This window comes from Saimiri boliviensis, chromosome 3 (assembly GCF_048565385.1).
Source record: "Saimiri boliviensis isolate mSaiBol1 chromosome 3, mSaiBol1.pri, whole genome shotgun sequence".
Lineage (NCBI taxonomy): Eukaryota > Metazoa > Chordata > Mammalia > Primates > Cebidae > Saimiri > Saimiri boliviensis.
Window position 1 is genome coordinate 116,764,507 of NC_133451.1, and position 20,561 is coordinate 116,785,067.

The 20,561-nt window shown below is 40.5% G+C and overlaps 1 protein-coding gene across 5 annotated transcripts in view; it reads left to right on the top strand.

The window, feature by feature from the left end:
* The window catches only part of SNX25 (sorting nexin 25), a 148,318-nt gene that overhangs the window by 110,950 nt on the left and 16,807 nt on the right, over positions 1-20,561 (top strand). For 4 of the 5 annotated variants that reach the window (XM_074396708.1, XM_074396706.1, XM_039468409.2 and 1 more), the window contains 5 exons: positions 1,464-1,736; positions 3,998-4,162; positions 11,536-11,667; positions 14,868-15,008; positions 18,910-19,023. In XM_074396708.1, the coding sequence (XP_074252809.1) occupies positions 1,464-1,736; positions 3,998-4,162; positions 11,536-11,667; positions 14,868-15,008; positions 18,910-19,023 (825 nt within the window). Of the gene's footprint in view, positions 1-1,463; positions 1,737-3,997; positions 4,163-11,535; positions 11,668-14,867; positions 15,009-18,909; positions 19,024-20,561 lie in introns of those variants that run through there. The other variant, XM_074396707.1, reaches the window with a different exon arrangement.

Here is a 20,561-nt window from a genome sequence, read left to right on the forward strand (position 1 = left end):
TATATGTCTGTAAACATTCACAGTAATGTCTATAACATATGACATATGTGACTAGTATATATTATTATGAGAGGTTTATTAAAATAAGCACCAAGAGGCCGGACTCAGTGGCTTACGCCTATAATCTCAGTACTTGGGGAGGCCGAGGTGGGCGGATCACAAGGTCAGGAGTTCAAGACCATCCTGGCCAACATGTATTCTGTATTTTAATAGAAACCTCGTCTCTACTAAAAATACAAAAATTAGCCAGGTATTGTGATGCATGCCTGTAATCCCAGCTGCTTGAAGAGGGATAATTGCTTGAACCTGGGAAGGCAGAGGTTGCAGTGAGCTGAGATCATGCCACAGCACTCCAGCCTGGATGACAGAACAAGACTCCATCTGGGGGGCAGGGGAAAGCACCAAGAGGATTTTGTGCATTGAACTACTCATTCGCATAATCATGTTGCTAGAACAGACTGCCAATTTACAATGTATTGTTAGTCACAAATTATACTTGTTAAGGAACTAAATCCAGTCCTGCAGTATCTTTAAATCTTCTTAGGAATGCTTTTTGTTGTTAATTTACAAGCCCCAAATTACCTCATTTTACCCAATATTGTATTTACCAACTCTGTTATTCATTTTAATCACCAGTTTTGACTCCAGATGACTTCTGGTTGCTCTCAAAGGAATATTGTAAAGAACAATCTAAAGAGTTTTCCTAAACTATGGAAGACAATTTGAAAAATTTCAATGGAATTACAAGAGCATATAGCTAACTCAAAATAGCCTTATTTTGATCTAGCAACATTGATTTAGATGTAAACATTGTGGAATATATGCTAAATTAATTATGTCATTAAGTTGTATGTCTTTGCTCTTCACTACTGTTGAAAACTTTGCATAACATTCCTGGAGTTAAAGAAATGCCTTTAGAGGAACTGTAAAGATTACATTAATCAGAAGAGATGTTTTGCATTTCTGAAATAGGCTGGTGATGACCCAGGCCCATTGCCGTAGACAAAGCTGTCTAATAAAGCACGACTAGGAAATAATCATTCTGAAATGGTTATTCTGAAGAATGCTTTTCTTGTTTTTTTGAGTTACACAATTATTATATTTACCTCTTTCTGGGATAAGAAATGATATTAGCTGATAAATTTTTTTCTTGTGGAATTGAGATTTATGAAAAGGAGTCTATTGCAGGAAGAGAACTGTTCTTATTCTTCCCCCACCACCTCCAGTGTTTACAAGAAGCTGCAGCTGTTAACTGTTCAACATGTTCCTTTAAGGAACCAGTTGTTTTTTTCAGGGTCTGACATTTGCCCCTTGACCCTGAATATGTACACAAAATTCGAAATACCAGGGTGCATCTTAAATGTCTTTCTTCTGACTTTCAAATACAAAGAATTCAGAGGAAAATAATTTCTCTTAGAGATGATATGTCTGTCTTTTCTTTTTTTATCTTCCTGTCTTTTCAGAACGAAATTCCACAATTAGTTGGTGAAATTTATCAGAATTTCTTTGTGGAGAGCAAAGAAATATCTGTGGAAAAATCACTTTACAAAGAAATTCAGCAGTGTCTTGTAGGAAATAAAGGTATTGAAGTGTTCTACAAAATCCAGGGAGATGTTTATGAGACCCTAAAGGATAGGTATTACCCTTCATTTATTGTCAGTGATCTGTATGAGAAATTGTTGATAAAAGAGGAAGAGAAACATGCCTCGCAGTTGATTTCCAACAAGGATGAGATGGTGAGTCACATTGAACTTTCTGCTCCTTTTTAGTGGATAAGCTTTTAAATATGTTTAGGTGGGTGCATGTTGTATGAGCCAAATGTGATGCACATCTTCATCTTTTAATATACAGGACCTTAAATAGAATACAACTAACATCTTTTAATATACAAGACCATAAATAGAATAAAAAGCAAGCATTAATAACCTTGTTACCTCTGGTCTTACATATATCTTTTTTCCCCTTTTATCCTCTCATCTACATCTTCCCTCCTGCTGGCATTGAGTCAGAGACCTCCTGCCCTCTGTCTGTTTTAGACACACCCCTGGTTTGGCTCTGGAAAAGTGAAGGCAGAAAGTCTGTGAGGTGGGACATTTATGGTTTAGACCAGCTAAGAAAATGAGCAGAACTATAGTCTAGCCCTGGAAGAGAGAAGGGATGGGTAAAAAAATGAGGAACAGTAAGGAATGTGGGAGGAGTTATAGGAAATATTTTGGAGTTTAAAGAAGTCAGAAGAAATTAAAATGCTCCAAAAGACAGCTTGTTAATGTGAGAGTTAAAGAAAGGAAAGAAACACAGAAGGCAGCTCAACAGTCAAAGACAGGTTTATTTGGAGAATGAATCTGAGAGGGGCTTCTGGCCAGTTTTGGTTAGGAGCTCTCTCTCTTACAGACTTAAGAGTATTTAAGGGGTTTAGGGTGAGAGAGCTTATCACAGGCTTGGAATGTTTCTGTTAAGTTGACTGCAGGGTTGGAATGTCTCTGGTCGGAGGGGAAGTTATCTTGGCCTGACATCTCTCTGGCTGGAGGGGAGGTTCTCTCTCCCTGTCTCTGGTAAGGGAGGGGTTTATCTTAGGGTCGGAATGTTTCTGGTCGGAAATGTCATTTGTGCTTTATGGTCATGCTGACCTTAGCTATTAGGCTGATGCCCTTTTGATTTAAGAAGTTTTGATCAAGGGGATCTGTAAAACGGCAGTGCTTATTCAAGATGGTGATGCTCCTGCTCTGTCAATCCAGACTCTATAGTTATAAAAAGGACAAGGGGCAGCACGTTCTTTCTGGCTACTTCCTGCTGATGAGGGGATGGAGAGTTTTCTGGTCTTGAATTGACTGCAGGAGTATTGTCATCTGCAGATGTTTTTGGGTTGTTATCTGTGAAATGGCCATAATCCTGTCAGTTAAAAATCTTTGAAAAAGGTTAATTAGACAGGGTAAGAACATTAGTCCTAGGCATATTATTAGGAGAAGGCTCAGGAATGATAATTATGCTATGATTTTGTTTCCAAACAAGAATCTGTTTGGTTGTTGTGATATTCCCTTAGCTTTTTAGCCTTTCTTTAAGTTTTTCAGCAGCGTCTCTTACTAAGCCCAATTGATTGAGATAGAAACAACATTCCCCACCCAATGAAAGGCAGAGGTGCATGTTTGGAAAGGTCCATGTGTAATTTTCTGTTAATTACTGTTACCAAAAGACAAATCATGATAGGACTATTTTTCTATGACCATTGGTACTTTATTTTTCCTTCAAAAAATTTTGATTTACTGTTTGTTACAATTACTAAAAGTTAGAAGAAGAAAACTTGGAAGAAAGTTAAGGATAAACAAACCAGAATCTAGATGTCAGCAGTTCTTTGCAGTGCCCTGCATACTGTTGCTGCTCATGAATCTAATTCATGTGCTGTTAGGTAATCTAGCCAGACTTTTCCAAGTTGCAGGGTTCTTATGAATATTGTCACTTTCAAATGCTATTTTACCTGTAAAATAATATACCTGTTGATTTGTAGAATATATCAAGAGAAGGACTAAACAAAGGATATACTGAAAATACTTTTACTCATGAGAATATGGTAATTTTCTTTTAGAGGGACTTTCATGAGTTTTTAATAATATTCTTAGGAGACTGGAAAGCCAGATGTCAGTGTCTTGGTTGAAGATTAGGTACAGAATATGCAGGTTGAGCTGGAAAGATAACCAAGTTGCCTTCCCCTGTTCTATGCAGATTTCCTTGGATATAGGACTTGGGAAATAATGGCTTGGGATTTGTCCCCCTTTCTTTAGGCCATACAATGTTTTCTTTTTCCTGAAATTCTGCACACCATTTACTCTGGTTCCAAAGACTTTGATTTTTCTCTTTGCTGAGCAAAAGCAGTCTTAAGTTTTCTACTTTAGTATTCTCTCCTTACTGGAATGTAGTATTTTGCAAAAGCGTATTGTAACAGATAATAATTACTGAATTTTCTATCATTATAAGATATGGTGGTATGTGACTTTCCCCCCAGTGCCCGAGAGATGAGGCTGGTGAGGAAGCTGCAGAGGATGGTGCCAATAGGATCCATGAACAAGCCAGTTTTGCTGTAAACAAACTGCGAGAACTAAATGAGAAACTTGAATATAAAAGGCAAGCTCTAAATTCTATTCAAAATGCACCAAAACCTGACAAGAAGGTAACTGTTTGCTTTCAAGGTTGTCTTTGAAAGTTTACATTTGTCTAATTTGGTAGTTTTCAGTTGAGGTGGAGAAGTGTCACTTTCTTTTAAAATAATTTTAACCATGAGCAAGTTCCATTATTATTTTTTTTGCTTCTAGGATAGAATTAGAAAACATTTATTTTTAATCTCTTACAGTTTGGAGTTTTTTCTCATTTTCAACTGAGTAACTCTATTGTTTGCATCTGCTTTGCCTACAGGGCCTTTGGGGAAGGGGCTAAGCTTTCTCTTGTACCAGGCTCATTTCTGGAAATTAATTAAATACTCCAGGACAGTCTTTTGAAAAAAATTATTTTCCTTCAACTGCTGCAAGTGCAATTTAGAGAATCTTAGTGTATTGTACAGGACAGAAATTGTTTTTCTTAAACCAACAATTTGAAAGTTTAAAAATGTAAACAGCACCTCACTAATTGGTCTTTGCAAACCCAAGCTGTGGGGTGACTTTTTGCTTTGCATTTTGCTCTTTAGAATTCAAGAAGGAAGTTTCCCTAATGTAGATATGGCTGATGCTCTTTGTTCTGCCAGATCGGTCTCTGGCACTTTTTTTTTTTTGAGACGGAGTTTCGCTCTCGTTACCCAGGCTGGAGTACAATGGCACGATCTCGGCTCACCGCAACCTCCGCCTCCTGGGTTCAGGCAATTCTCCTGCCTCAGCCTCCTGAGTAGCTGGGATTACAGGCATGCGCCACCATGCCCAGCTAATTTTTTTGTATTTTTAGTAGAGACGGGGTTTCTCCATGTTGACCGGGATGGTCTCGATCTCTTGACCTTGTGATCCACCCGCCTCGGCCTCCCAAAGTGCTGGGATTACAGGCTTGAGCCACCGCACCCGGCCTCTGGCACTTTCTGAATGTGTGTTTGATTATTTCAAGTGGTCAATAGGAGAGCAACTTAGAATAAAACAATTTCAGTGAGTCACGTTGGGTTTTCTGTGAACACGTGCCCAATCCTATTGAGCCTTCTTTAGTACTTTTTTTTGTGAACATTCAAATGTTTCTGTAGTAGAATATTCCTGAAACAAGCAAGATGTAAGAAAAACTGGTATCATGAGCCTATCAGCAATTTACAGTTAAAATATCTATTCTTCTATAATGCGAGTAACTGTCTAAACAAGTGAGTTTTCTTTAAAAAAGAAAAATCCTTCAAAGGTGTGTCATCTTGGTTAGTAGTAATATTTTTACAGAATTATGAAGGAAGACGTTTAGTGTGAATATCACTTTAATAATTGTTGGTGATGGGCTGGTCGCACAATGGCTCATGCCTATAATCTCAGCACTTTGGAAAGCTGAGATGGGTGGATCACTTGAGCCCAGGAGTTTGAGATCAGCCTGGGCAACGCAGGGAGACCCCATCTCTAGTAAAAAAATTTTTAAAAAATTAGCGTAGCATGATAGCGCGTGCCTGTAGTTACCAGCTACTAGTCAGGTTGAGACAGGAGAATCTCTCGAGTCTGGAAAGTCAAGGCTGCAGTGAGCTGTGATCACATTACTGCATTTCAGCCTGGGCGAAAAATGCAGCTGGGTGTGGTGGCTCATGCCTGTAATCCCAGCACTTTAGGAGACTGAAGCGGATGGATCACTTGAGGTCAGGAGTTGAAGACCAGCTGGCGTTTGCCTGTAATCCCAGCTACTCGGGAGGTTGAGGCAGGAGAATCACTTTAACTTGGGAGGCAGGGGTAGCAGTGAGCCGAGATCATGCCACTGCACTCCAGCCTGGGTGACACAGCAAGACTCCATCTCCAAATAAGTGAATAAATAAAACAAGAGAACGTTACTGAAAAGTAACGTTGGCTCTCTGAAAAGGAAACAAACAGCCAAGTTTCCTAGATTGTCATAAGAAATAGCTCATTCTCCCCCTTACATGGAGTCATTTCCAGTTACTACATATAGAACTCAAGCCTGATAGTCTTCCCAGTGACAAGAACATGTTTGTGATGATAAACAGAATTCACTGGCATGGTGGATAATCAGTATGTGCAATGTGGCATGTTCTTTAAGCACAGTTGTCTTATTTATTCTGGCTTTATCTCATTATAAATTAAAATACATCTATGGATAACAGTATGAAAGATCAGCTAGAGAATGTTCATTGAATTATTTTCTGCTTGGTTTGTTTGAAAGGCATTCTTCAGCCTTTCTTAAAATAACTTCTGATAACCATGGAATAAACATTCTTAGCTAAACCATGGAATAAACATTCTTAGCTACAATTACCTGAAAGAATTCTCAAGAAACTTGGAGCAAGTCACTGGTGCTGTGGCTTAATTTGAACTCTACTACATTTCCATATAATCAGGTTGTCCACAGGCTGCTCACGGAGCACTCGGCTTCTGGCAGTTGTCTGCAGGGCTGAAGGTACTCTGAGGATGGAAGGCAGCTGATCCTTCTTCCAGAAGGAGACGTAGTCCTCCTTTTATGTTTTACTCATGTTGGTAAACAATTAATAGTACATTTTTTAAAAACTTAAGATTGGCCGGCCGCGGTGGCTCATGCCTGTAATCCCAGCACTTTGGGAGGCTGAGCTGAGCTGATTGCCTGAGGTCTGAAGCTTTAGACCAGCCTGGCCAACATGCTGAAACCCCGTTTCTACTAAAAATACAAAAATTAGTCTGGGTCTGGTGGCTGATGCCTATAATCCCAGCACTTTGGGAGGCCGAGGCAGGTGGATCATGAAGTCAGGAGTTTAAGACCATCCTGGCCAACATGATAAAACCGTGTCTTTACTAAAAATACAGAAATTAGCTGAGTGTGGTGGCAGGTGCCTGTAGTCCCAACTACTTGGGAGGCTGAGGCAGGAGATTTGTTTGAACCCGGGAGGCACATGTTGCAGCCAGCCAAGATCGCACCACTGCACTCCAGCCTGGAGACGGAGTAAGACTCCGTCTCAAAAATAATTAGCCAGGTGTGGTGGCAGGTTCCTGTAATCCCAGCTACTTGGGAGGATGAGGCACGAGAATCACTTGAACCTGGGAGGCAGAGGTTGTGCTGAGCTGAGATCATGCCACTGCCCACCAGCCTGGGTGATAGAATGAAACTCAGTCTGAAAAACAAACAAAGTTAAGATTCATGTTGAAAAAGGTTTTGGCAATCTAGCAACTAACAAACCATACCTCAAAAATCTGTAATAGTAAGACTTTTCTGGATTAAATATCTACTTATTAAGCAGATCATTTTCCTGTGCATACATACTGGTGCAGACTTCTAATATAGAATGCCAGTGGTTTGCTTAACCCTCCTTCTCTCACAGATGTCTGCACCAGCAATGTAATTAGCTACTGGATGGTAAAGTTAGCCTTTTAGTTTGATTCCTGAAATTTACTGCCTAGGTTTTTTTTGTGTGGTTTGTTTGTTTTCTCTGCAGATTTTGTGAGTCTGGTGCAAACTGTCCAATTCTAGGGTAATGTTGGGAGTAAACCATTAACCATGAAGCATCTCAGTAATACAAGTGATTAGTAAATGCATGGTGCAGTGCTGGTCATGAAGATTCAGTGAAACGTAGAGTCTGATGCCTGCCCTAAATGAGCAAGTAATGCTGATCATGGAATTAAAACAGACATGAAAATAAAATGATCACAGTACTTAGCGATGATAAAATGCAGGACAATGGCGTAGGCAAGGAGTGCTTCCTGTAGGCTTTCTGAGGAAGGAAAGAGTCCTTGTACACTGCATATTCAGGAGAATTTTGGAGCAAAGCTGCTGTCCTCAAACTACAGAGTTACATAACCCTATAGGCTTTCTCATAAAGAGATCCAAAGAGATGGTGAGCATAGCATTTAAAAAATATTTATTTTTGTAAATTCTGGTAAAATATATATAACAAAGTTTACCATTTTAGCTATTTTTTTAAATTCATTTTTTATTTTAATAGGTTTTTAGGGATCAGATGGTGTTTGGTTACATGAGTAAGTTTAGTGGTGATTTCTGAGACTTGGTTGCACCCATCACCCAAGCAGTGTACAATGTACCCAATGTGTAGTCTTTTGTCCCTCATCCCCACCAACCCCTTCCCCCAAGTCCCCAAAGTCCAGTATGTAATTCTTGTGCCTTTGCTTCCTCATAGCTTAGCTCCCACTTATGAGTGAGAACATACAATGTTTGGTTTTCCATTCCTGAGTTGCTTCATTTAGAATAATAGTCTCCACTTCCATCCAGGTTGCTGTGAATGCCATTATTTTGTTCCTTTTTATGGCCGAGTAGTATTCTATGCTCTGTACAAACCACGTTTTCTTTATCTACTTTTTGATTGACTTGGGCATTTGGGCTGGTTCCATATTTTTGTAATTGCAAATTGTGATGCTATAAACATGCCTGTGCAAGTATCTTTTTTGTATAATGACTTCTTTTCCTCTGAGTAGATACCTACTAGTGGGATTGCTGGATCAAACAGTAGATCTACTTTTAGTTCTTTAAGGAATCTCCACACTGTTTACCATAGAGGTTGTACAGTTTACATTCCCACCAACAGTGTAAAAGTGTTTCCTTTTTACCACATCCACTCTTGCATCTGTTATTTTTGATATTTTGATTATGGCCATTCTTGCAGGAGTGAGATGTTATTGCATTGTGGTTTTGATTTGCATTTCCCTGATAATTAGTGATGTTGAACATTTTTTCATATATTTGTTGGCCATTTGTATATCTTCTTTTCAGAATTGTCCATTTGTGTCCTTAGCCCCCTTCTTGATGGGATTGTTTTTTCTTGCTGATTTGTTTGAGTTCTTTCTAGATTCTGGATATTATCCCTTTGTTGGATGTACAGATCATGAAGATTCTTTTCCCCTCAGTGGGTTCTCTGTTATTTCTGCTGATTATTTCTTTTGCTGTGCAGAAGCATTTGTGTTTTGCAGCCATCACCACCATCCATCACCAGAACTTTTCTCATCATGAAAAACAGAAACTTTGAATCTATTAAACAATAGCCCCCCATTTTTCCCTCCCACGTGCTCTGGAAAAATTGCCCTTTTATTTTCTATTTCTATGAATTTAACCACTCCAAGTACCTGATATTAGTGGAATCACACAGTGTTTGTCCTTCTGTGACTGTTTATTTTTTCACTTAGAATAATGTCTTCAGGGTTCATCCATATGGTAGCATCTGTTAGAATTTCATTGCTTTTTAAAGCTGAATGATAGCATGTTTATACCACATTTTGTTTTGCTAACTGTTCAGCAGTAGACATTTGATTTACTTCCACTTCTTGGCTATTGTTAGTAATGTTGCAATGAATGTGGGTATACAAATATCTCTTAAAGAGATCCTGCTTCCAATTCTTTCTGGCATATACCCAGAAATAGAATTGCTGGGTTATATGCTAATTCTGTTTTTAAGTTGTTGAGGAATCATTAAAGTCTCTACCACAACACCGCCACCATTTTACATTCCCAGTAGCAGTGCACAAGGGTTTCAATCTCCGTGTCCTCCCTGCCAACACTCATTATTTTCTTTTTTTATATAGTAGTCAACCTAATGGTTATGAGGTGGTATCTTATTTTGGTTCTGATTTGTATTTCTCTAATGATTGGTGCTACTGAGTGTCTTTTCATGTCCTTATTGGCCATTTGTGTATCCTCTTTGGAGGAATATCTAATTCAAATCCTTTGTGCACTTTTAATTGAGTTGCTTGTGTTTTTATTGTTTAGTTTTAGGAGTTTTCTATATTCTAGAGATGAAACCTCTGTCAGATAGGTGATTTGCAAATATTTTCTTATATTTTATGGTTTGCATTTTTATTAGATCAATAGTGTTCTTTGATGTACAGAGTTTTCAATTTTGATGAATTCCAAGTTGTCTGTTTCTTCTTTGGTGTCTGTGCTTTTTGTGTCATAACCAAGAAATCATAGCCAAATCCAGTGTGATGAAGCTTTTCCCCTAAATTCCCTGTTTGGTTTTTTTTTTTTTTTTTTTTTTTTGTTTGTTTGTTTTTTTGGTTTGTTTGTTTTTTGAGAAAGAGTCTTGCTCTGTTGCCCAGGCTGGAGTGAAGTGTCATGATCTTGGCTCACTGCAATCTCCAACCCCCAGGTTCAAGCAATTCACTTGCCTTAGCCTCCTAAGTAGCTGGGGTGATAGTTGCCCCCCACCACACCTGGCTAATTTTTGTATTTTTAGTAGAGACGGGGTTTTGCCACGTGTCCCAGGCTGGTCTCAAACTCCTGACCTCAGGTGATCCACCTGCCTCAGCCCCCCAAAGTGCTAGGATTACAGGTGTGAGCCACCATGCCTGGCCCCCTTTATTCTCTTTTATGAGTTTTATAATTTTTAGCTCTTTTGGTTAGGTCTTTAATCTACTTTGAGTTAATTGTTGCATATAGGGTTAGGTGGCAAAGGTCCAGCTTCTTTCTTTTGCATGTGAATATCCAATTTTCCCAGCATGATTTGTTAAAAATACTGTTCTTTTCCCATTGAATGATCTTGACACTCTTGTTAAAAATCACTTGACCAGGCCGGGCGCGGTGGCTCAAGCCTGTAATCCCAGCACTTTGGGAGGCCGAGGCGGGTGGATCACGAGGTCAAGAGATCGAGACCATCCTGGTCAACATGGTGAAACCCCGTCTCTACTAAAAATACAAAAAATTAGCTGGGCATGGTGGTGTGTGCCTGTAATCCCAGCTACTCAGGAGGCTGAGGCAGGAGAATTGCCTGAACCCAGGAGGCGGAGGTTGCGGTGAGCCGAGATCGCGCCATTGCACTCCAGCCTGGGCAACAAGAGCAAAACTCCATCTCAAAAAAAAAAAAAAAAAAAAATCACTTGACCATATATTATTTCTGGGCTGTATTCCCTTGGTCTGTATTTCTGTCTTTATGCCAGTACCACACTGTTTGATTATTGTAGCTTTGTAGTAAGTTTTGAAGTCAAGAAGTGTGAGTCCTCCAACTTTGTTATCTTTCAAAGTTGTTTTATTTGAGGTCTCTTGAGATTCTCTATGGATTTTAGGATGAATTGTTTTTTCCTGCAAAAAAATGTTATTGAAACTTTTGTTGGGGATTGCATTGAACCTGTAGATCGCTTTGGGTAGTACTGACAACAATATCAATTCTTCTAATCCACAAACATGGGATGTCTTTACAGATATTTGCCTTCTTTAGTTTCTTTCATCAGTGTTTTATAGTTTTCATTGTAGAATTATTTCACCTCCTATTTACATTAATCCCTAAGAATTTTTTTTTAATGCTATTGTAAGTGGAATTTTTTTTCCTAATTTTGTTTTTGGATTATTCACTGTTAGTGCATTAAAACACAGCTGATTTTTGTGTGTTGACTGAATCCTGCTACTTTGCTGAATTGCATAGTTTTAGGTGTTTTCATAACTCCCAGGATATTTTCCCTGTGACAGATTGTTTCCAAGTTGAAAGATGAAATAATCCTAATAGAGAAAGAACGCACAGACCTTCAACTGCACATGGCGAGAACGGATTGGTGGTGTGAAAACCTTGGCATGTGGAAAGCCTCCATCACCAGTGGAGAGGTAGGTTTGACTGCTTTTCTTCTTAATTTATTTTAAAAGTTTGGCTTTATTAGAAAAGATTTTATCCTGATAAAGGAAGATTGAGGGTAGAAGGCTTATGCTCATTCTTTTAAACCATATTTGTCCTACCTTCCTTCCCCCATAATTTTTACTCTAGTTTACTCATGACTGGAAACTATACAAAGCTGCTTGATATAGATTTGATCTCACTCCACTTCAAACAGCAAGTTTTTTCTATTTCCTGGAATTTGAAAGCAGTTTTAATGTCCTTGAATTGCCAATCTCTTTTTCCATTGAGGGTTGAAATAAAATGGAAAGCACTTTTTGAGTCTTGAAGATGAAAAACTATCAATGTAAGTGCATTTGATTGTTTCATCCTGCTGACTTCAATTGCTTGAATTTCAGTATCTCTAAAATCCTCAGTGAATATTTTTTCTTCGAATTATTTTTGTTTTTTAAGGATATGGAATAAGAGTTTGTAGAATATACTGTATCCCTTTTCATTTGTCTATAAAAATAATTTCATGTATGTACCTATGCAACAATCCTGCATGATCTGCACATGTATCCCAGAACCTAAAGTACAATAAAATAATAATAATTTCATTAAGGAGGAAAGATGCTTACAGGCATTTACATTATTACCGTGACAGCTTTCTTCTCCCCTGCTCTACTGTCTGTCAGCTGGAAACCCGGAGGTGAAAGTCATATAGTGTGGTCATTTACATAGCCACATTATATGCAGATAACAAGATCTGAGCAAGAGAGTGCTTTTTTGTCCTCATCAGTATTTCATACGGCTTATCTTTGTTCTTCCTTGCCTTTCCCTCAAGCCAGTGGCTTGACACTCTTACAGGGATTGGGAGAGGGTTAAAATTCACAACCTTCAATTTATCTCTAGATTAAATAGCAAAACAAAGCATGTTCTCCAAGATCTACCCTGAAAGGACACACAGTACGTGAGAGCCTAACCAGGTGCCTTCTGTATGTATGTCTTCGGCACTTGGTGGCACTCCCGTTAAGCTAAGCTCCTGGACAATATACATTCTCCATGGAAGGTAGCGAACAGTGTATTAGGGAAGGTCATGCCCAACCTTGGACTCCCACATAGAAACTCTTGACAACTGCAGATAGTTACCATTTGGGTGGAAGTATAGGAAGGTAGTGGGCTCAGGGGAATGCATTGGCAAAAGCTGCTACAAGAGGCTGTTGGGGGAAAGAATACAAATTCTGTTACCTCCTCAGTTTTGCTCAGAGCTGGCCCTGACACTTCACAGTGCATTAAAATCATCTTCCAAAGGCAAATATTACAGGAGGCAGAAAGGGAAGGAAGGAATGGAAACTATCACAAGGCACTGTGCTCTGGCAGTCAGTTGCTACTAAGGAGCTTGCTGAGGTACTGTGTTGATTGAAAAGGTAGCGAAAGTGGGAAAGGGGCACCTGACATCTAGAGCTCGCAAAACAGTCCAGGAAGGTGTAGAAGATGCGTTTTCATGGAGCTGGACGTGCCTGGATTCTGTGCTAGCTGCCTTATCAGAGGTGTGGTCCTAGGAAAGTCAGGTACCCTGTCTGTGCCTGTACTTCCCTGTCCTTACAGTGGGGCAATAATCCTGCCTCCCAGGGTGGGTGCTAAGTAAACCTCTTCTCTCTTCCCCTTCCCTTTCTTAGGACTTTCTAATTCAATTTATTATGCTAATTTGAAGTCAAATCAATGTATTTTCTATTTTTTTCTCTTCTTATGTTAAGTATATTAGTGTTGGGAAAAGCAGCAAAGGAGAAAGGACTTACAGAGTGCCAACATAAATTGCTTATGAGTAACACATAAACAAGTAACAACAAACTGTGGAAGGCCGCAGGAGGCCTCTGGGGAGGAATGCCTCTTCATGCCTCATTTTCTGGTGCAGGGTGACCTTGGCTCTGTTACTATAAACATTATGCTCAAGGATGTAAAACCCCTTCGTAGCAGTATGACGTAGCCAGACTTGTAGGCTCCTTGTAAGGCCTGTGTTCTGTCCGCTGCACATAGATAACAGGCTAAAGAGAACCACGTGTTCTTGTTTTGTGAAACTCCCAAATTGCCACTGTTATCAATCCTGAAAATGATATACCAGTTCTGGCTCACTGATTCATTTCTGGTTCACTAATTCACTCCACCATCACATCACCCTCTCCCTACCATCACTCCACCCCACCCTGTAGATCAAAGTAGTTGTAACCAATAATAGTGTGGATGATCAGAGTTCGGGGCCTTCACTGCCTCCTCCAAAGTAATGAGTGATAGCCTTCTGGTCCCACTATCTCTCTTAATCTGTCTTTTTCTCATTCCTTTGTCCCACCGAACACAGGGTACCCATGGGTGATGTAGGGCTGGTTCCCTACATAGTAGTGGCCTCTTCTGGATCATGGGTGTTTGTGTGTGTGTGTGTGCGTGCGTGTGTGTGTGATTGTGTGCGCGCATGCGTGTGCATGTGAGATCCTTCTCTGAGAGTTTCTGATTTTTTTGATGCCTGTTTGTGTGTGTGTGTGTGTGTGTGTGTGTGCGCGCGCGCGTGCACACGTGTGAGATCCTTTTCCAAGAGAGTTTCTGATGTTTTTGATGCCTGTTTTGCTTGCTGTTAATTTGTCTTTTCAAAGTAACACAGGATGAGCCTCCTGTATTAGTTTTCTTTTGCTGTGAAATACATTTCATACTGGAAGCAACACCCATTTATTGATCACACCTCTGTAGGTCTGGATTCTGGTACAGGATGCATTGGCTCCCTGCTGGTTGTATCACAAGGCTGAAATCAGTATGTTTCCCAGACTAAGGTCTTGTCTAGAGACTAAATAAAACCCACTTCCCAGCTTATTCAGATTGTTGGCAGAATTCAGTTCCTTTGGTCATAGAACTGAGGTCTCTGTTTTCTTGCTGGCTTCCTTCTTGGAATTTGAATCTTTCTGACTTTCTTTTGTACGACTGGCTAGCAAGAACTCTCTGCTTTTAGGTTAGGCCCACCCAGGAAATAACACTCTTTTAAGGTCTGCTGTGCCATGTAACGTAACTTAGTTGCTAGTATAAAATCCATAATACTCACAGTTCCAGGGATCCTGCAGGGTACACCAGGGGGAGGGAAAGCTCCTTAGGGGGACACTTGCAAATCTTCCTTCCACATTCACTCACTATGCTTTTTGTAAGTATTGATTTTGATGTTTTCCCCAAGGTTACAGAAGAGAATGGTGAGCAATTGCCATGTTACTTTGTCATGGTAAGCCTACAAGAAGTTGGAGGAGTTGAAACTAAGAACTGGACAGTCCCCAGAAGGCTCAGCGAGTTTCAGAATTTACACCGGAAACTCAGTGAGGTATGAATATTCATGAACGCAGGATTCTAGAATTACTGCAGGAGAGCTTGTTTCAGGTTTTGCACGTAAAAAAACTGATTAATCATCTTCCTTTGCTGTTGATACTAGCACAGTGGCATTTTCATCCTGACGTTTGGAAATTTACTGACAGATCAAACCATCTATTCCTGCCTAAGTCCATCAGGACAGATAATTGCCTGATTTTCACTGTAAATTGCCAAAGAGCCGGAGAGCTGGAAGACACCTAAGGATCATCTAGGTCTCTCAGGACTGGCAGCTCACCAGCTGCTGGTTGTGATCCATTGATGGTAGTGAAATCCGTTGTGAGTTGCAGCAGTAGAAGGAACCAACTGCATTGGATTCTGTCACATATACAAGGGAGGCACTAAGGTGCAGTGCTTGGAGCACAGCCGCTAGAACTAGACAGCTCAGCTCTGAATCCCAGCTCTACCCTTTACGGCTCTGTGACCTGAGATAGATGGATGGGTGGATGGATGGATATTTTTTGAGATGGGGTCTTGCTCTGTTGCCCAGTCTGGAGTTCAATAGTGTGATCCCAGCTCACTGCAACCTCTGTCTCCCAGGTTCAGGCAATTCTCCTGCCTTAGCCTCCTGAGTAGCTAGGATTACAGGCATGCACCACCACACCCAGCTAATTTTTTTTTTTTTTTTTTTTTTTTTTGAGACGGAGTTTCACTCTTGTTACCCAGGCTGGAGTGCAATGGCGCGATCTCGGCTCACCGCAACCTCCGCCTCCTGGGTTCAGGCAATTCTCCTGCCTCAGCCTCCTGAGTAGCTGGGATTACAGGCACACGTCACCATGCCCAGCTAATTTTTTGTATTTTTAGTAGAGATGGGGTTTCACCATGTTGGCCAGGCTGGTATTTAACTCCTGACCTCAGGTGATCCACGCACCTTGGCCTCCCAAAGTGCTGGGATTACAGGTGTGAGCCACTGCACGTGGCCTGACCTGGGATTTATCACTCACTTGCTTTTTGTCTCTTTTTCCTTGTTAGTGAAATGGAATACTAATAGTGCCTGCCTTATGGGGTTGTTCGGAGAATGAAGGCAATAGCATTTAGAAGAATGGGTGGCACATATAGTAAACTTCATTGTGTTTTTGGTAGTAGCAGTTGTAGTAATGAGCACTGTTTCGTGGAACTTTGGTTTCAGTTTTATTTATATATATGTATATATGCATGTACATTTCCTATTGTGGGTTTCGGTTAAAATGTTTGAAAGCCACTAATTTAAATCTTTTTTTGACAGATGAGGGAAACTGATCCCAGAGCTTAACTGACTTGTCAGAGGACATGTACATAGTGACCAAATCAAGATTATTAATAGAATCTTACTTTTAGATTATTCTTCCTACTTTTCCTGAGGAATTGCCATCTTCTCTAATTCTCCTTCTGCTATGGGCCATTGCCTTTCTCCCCAGCAGTGAACAGTTTTTCAGTTATTTCTGCTTTAGTTTGTGTCCATTTCTCTTTTTCTCCTGCTCAGCGTGAACTGATGCTGGTGAAACTATAATTGTTGAATGGTCCAGCTGCTTGCTGCTTGTAGAAAGAAACCATCATCATAATAAGAGCAATGTGTGGTAAAAAGCAAGATTTTATTAGCCATGCTAGCAAAGGGAAGAGTGGGCAAAATTATTTCTAAAAATTTCCACCCTCAGCCTATTGTGGTGGCTCACACTCATAATCCCAGCACTTTGAGAGGCCGAGACGGGCGGAACGCTTGAGCCAGGCCAACATGGTGAAACCCTGTCTCTACTGAAAATACAAAAAATTAGTTGGGCATGGTGGTGCACACCTGTTGTCCCAGCTTTTCGAGAGGCTGGGGCTAAAGAATCACTTAAACCCAGCAGGTGGAGGTTGCAGTGAGCCAAGATCACACCACTCCACTCCAGCCTTGGCGACAGAGCAAGACTCCATCTCAAAAAATAAAAATAAAAATGTCTACCCTTCAATTGTGGAGGGAACACAGGGGATTTTAAAGAGAGGTTTGGAATGCAGAAGAGGCAGCAGGACTAGGAGGTGTCAGGTGGCGTGACCTGCTCTTATGGCTCGTCTTGAATTATTGTTACATCTGGTGAAGCGGCTGGCACCATTGTGGCCAGAGGTGTCTGGTCCATATCAGGATCTGGCCCTTGAAGCTTCTAAGGAAATAGATGACCCGATAAGGAGTGTGGTGTGCATTTAACAAGCATGTGGGTAAATAAATGTGCACAAAGCATGGGAGCATGGGCTGAGGAAAAAGGGAGTGGAAGTTCACAGCACATTCCCAGCCTATATTTCAAAACGAAAGGAAACACATATGCAGCTTGTCTTAAAGTTACATCTTGAGATTAAGGAGTAAGGAAAACAAAGTTTTAAAACACAGTTTGAAGCCACGCTCCTCCTTTACAAAACCTCACGGGCACCTCTCAGACTCCTCTTCTGCAAACGAAATGTGTGTTTTCTTTAACCTTGTCTCCAGAGTGATTTTTAAGCCTGTTTTCATCACTAAATACTATAATTTCTTCAACTGCTTTTTAAGGACAGTGACCAAAACTGAATGTCATGCATGCTACATTTCCCAGAATGTAGCATGGTCACCTTAACTGTGGAAAGCAAAAATTTATCTCAGCATAACAATGAATTTTCCCCAAAGTTGTTGAGAAAAATTGTTACTACAGAAAAATGTGGTGTTTTCTCTGTGACAAACTATTGTGAAACCAGAGTTTAGTATCAAAACAGGAGGAAAAAGTTGAGGGAAAATTTTGAACTAAAATGTCTTTGGAAAGTAAAATTTACTTAGACAGTCAAAACAATTCCATGGAAGCATTAAAAGGAACAAACACGAAAGTCCATGCCTGTCTTCTTTGTCATCTTTCCTTCTCTGTGGACTGATGGCTGAGCTATTCCCTTACCCCTGCCCTTTCCTACGGTGTGAGTTTTCCTGTTGTGAGAACCCTTCCTGTCAACAACTGTGACAGGAAGCACCTTTTTGGGAACTTAGTGATTTTAGTCTTCCCTTCTAACTCTCACTGCCTATTTCATTTCTCTAAAATTTCGTAGAGCTGTTATAAGGATGAAATAATACATGCTATGCTTCTAGCACAGTGTCTGGTAGAAGGGAGGACTTAATACAGTTCATACTATGAATACATTTTGTTGATCTGCAGTTTGCCACTAAGAGGCCGTAATAAGGGTGGGATTGGGGGCTCCTGCCTGTAATCCCAGCACTTTGGGAGGGCAAGGCAGGAGGATCACTTGTATCCAGGAGTTTGAGACTGGCCTGGACAACATAGACCTCGTCTGTACAAAAAATTAAAAGTTAGCCAGGCCTGGTGGTATGTGCCTATAGTCTCAGCTGCTTGGGAGGCTGAGGTGGAAGAATCACTTGAGCCTGGGAGATCAAGGCTGCCATGAGCCATGATCATGCCGCTGTACTCAGCCTGGATGACAGAGTGAGACACTGTGTCAAAAAAAAAAAAAAAAAAAAAAAGGCAGTAATAGAGCCACAACCCAAGTTTCCTTTGTTTCCATTGTTAACTTTAGCTTTTCACAGAAATGTTATAAACACAACACTTTTAGGTGAAATACTTTCTGTGAGCTGTTTCCATTCGTCACATTATGGGCCACTCTGCATGGTGTGCAGATCCCACGTACCAGCCTGGCCTTGTGACTTCCCGGTACCCAGGGATCTGTAGGGTTGTGGATGTGCTTTAGCTTCTTCCGTGAAAGCTTTCATTCCTCCCGATTCTTGCAGTCTGATTAAAACGGGTAAGTTTTCACCTCAGAGGAACAAGTACAGGAGGAAGATGTTTGGTTTGTTCTAATTATTTTTCTAAATCTTTTTTTTTAAGATTAAACTGTAACTTCAAAATACTAATACTTTCTTTTTCCCTCCACAGTGCGTCCCTTCTTTAAAAAAAGTCCAGTTGCCTTCTCTTAGCAAGCTGCCTTTCAAATCTATAGATCAAAAGTTTATGGAAAAGTCAAAGAATCAATTAAATAAGTTTTTACAGGTAAGCAAGTGAAAAATGTGGGATATGAGAGAAAAAAATAGTTATTTGGGTGTTAAACTGTCACTGTTCTGAGAGCTTGCTAGTTTGCTTTTTGTTCTCATAAGCCATGCCAGATGCTAAAAAAAGTCTTTTTTTTAAATTAAAATTAAAAAAATATATATATATATAGATAAATACATGTAAGTGTATAACTGTCTCCATTTCACAAACTGAACACACCCATTTAACTAGCACCCATTCCAACAAACTGATTATCACCAGCAGCCCCCAGCCACCTCCTATCACTGCAGCTCCACCAGAGACAACTGCTGTCCTAACTTCCAGCAAGATTAGTTACAGTTGTCTTTGAACTTCATGTAAACGGAACTGTATAGTGTGGTTTCCTTCGTTTCTGATTTCTTTGACTCATTACTATCATAGGACTTGTCTATAGTGTCATCTTAGTTGTAGGTGATTCATTTTCGTTGCTGTGAGAGGTTTTCATTGTGTGAATATGCCGCATTCCAGATTCATTCCATTGTTGATGAGCCGCTCTGAGGTTTACACAGAGTGCTTCTGTAAACTTCTAGTACTTGTCTTCTGGCAGATATATGTCAGCTGATGCCAGAAATTAGGATGTTTCTGTTTTTCATCATGGTCATAGCAGTTTTCACACTTTCCCCAGGAAGGGTCCTGATTGCTCTACATCCTCACCGACACTTACTTTTTGTCGTTTTCTTTTCTTTTTTTTTTTTTTTTTTTTTTGAGATGGAGTTTTGCTCTTGTTACCCAGGCTGGAGTGCAGTGGTGCGATCTCGGCTCACCGCAACCTCCGCCTCCTGGGCTCAGGCAATTCTCCTGCCTCAGCCTCCTGAGTAGCTGGGATTACAGGCACGCGCCACCATGCCCAGCTAGGTTTTTGTATTTTTAGTAGAGACGGGGTTTCACTATGTTGACCAGGATGGTCTCGATCTCTTGACCTCGTGATCCACCCGCCTCGGCCTCCCAAGGTGCTGGGATTACAGGCTTGAGCCACTGCGCCCGGCTTGTCGTTTTCTTCTTAACCGTTTGGGTGTAGCAGTATCTTACTGTGTTTTGTTTTTTTTTCGTTTTTTTTTTTTTTTTTTTTTTTTTTTTTAAGACAGTCTTGCTGTATCGCCCAGGCTGGAGTGCAATGATGTGATCTCAGCTCACTGCAACCTCTGCCTCCAAGGTTCAAGTGATTCTCCTGCCTCAGCTTTCTGATTAGCTGGGGTTACAGGCGCGTGCCATCACACCTGGCTAATTGTTGTATTTTTAGTAGAGACAGGGTTTCACCATGTTGGCCAGGCTGGTCTTGAACTCCTGACTTCAGGTGATTTGCCCGCCTCAGCCTACCAAAGTGCTGAGATTACAGGCCACCATGTCCAGCCTCATTGTGGTTTGGTTTGCATTTCCCTGCTGGATAATGCTGTTGAGTACCATTCTGTATGTTTACTGGCCCATTTGGATAGTTTTTTTGGGTGAAGTGTCTGGTAAAGTTGTGTCTACTTTTCTCTTGTGCTGCTGCTCATCCGTTC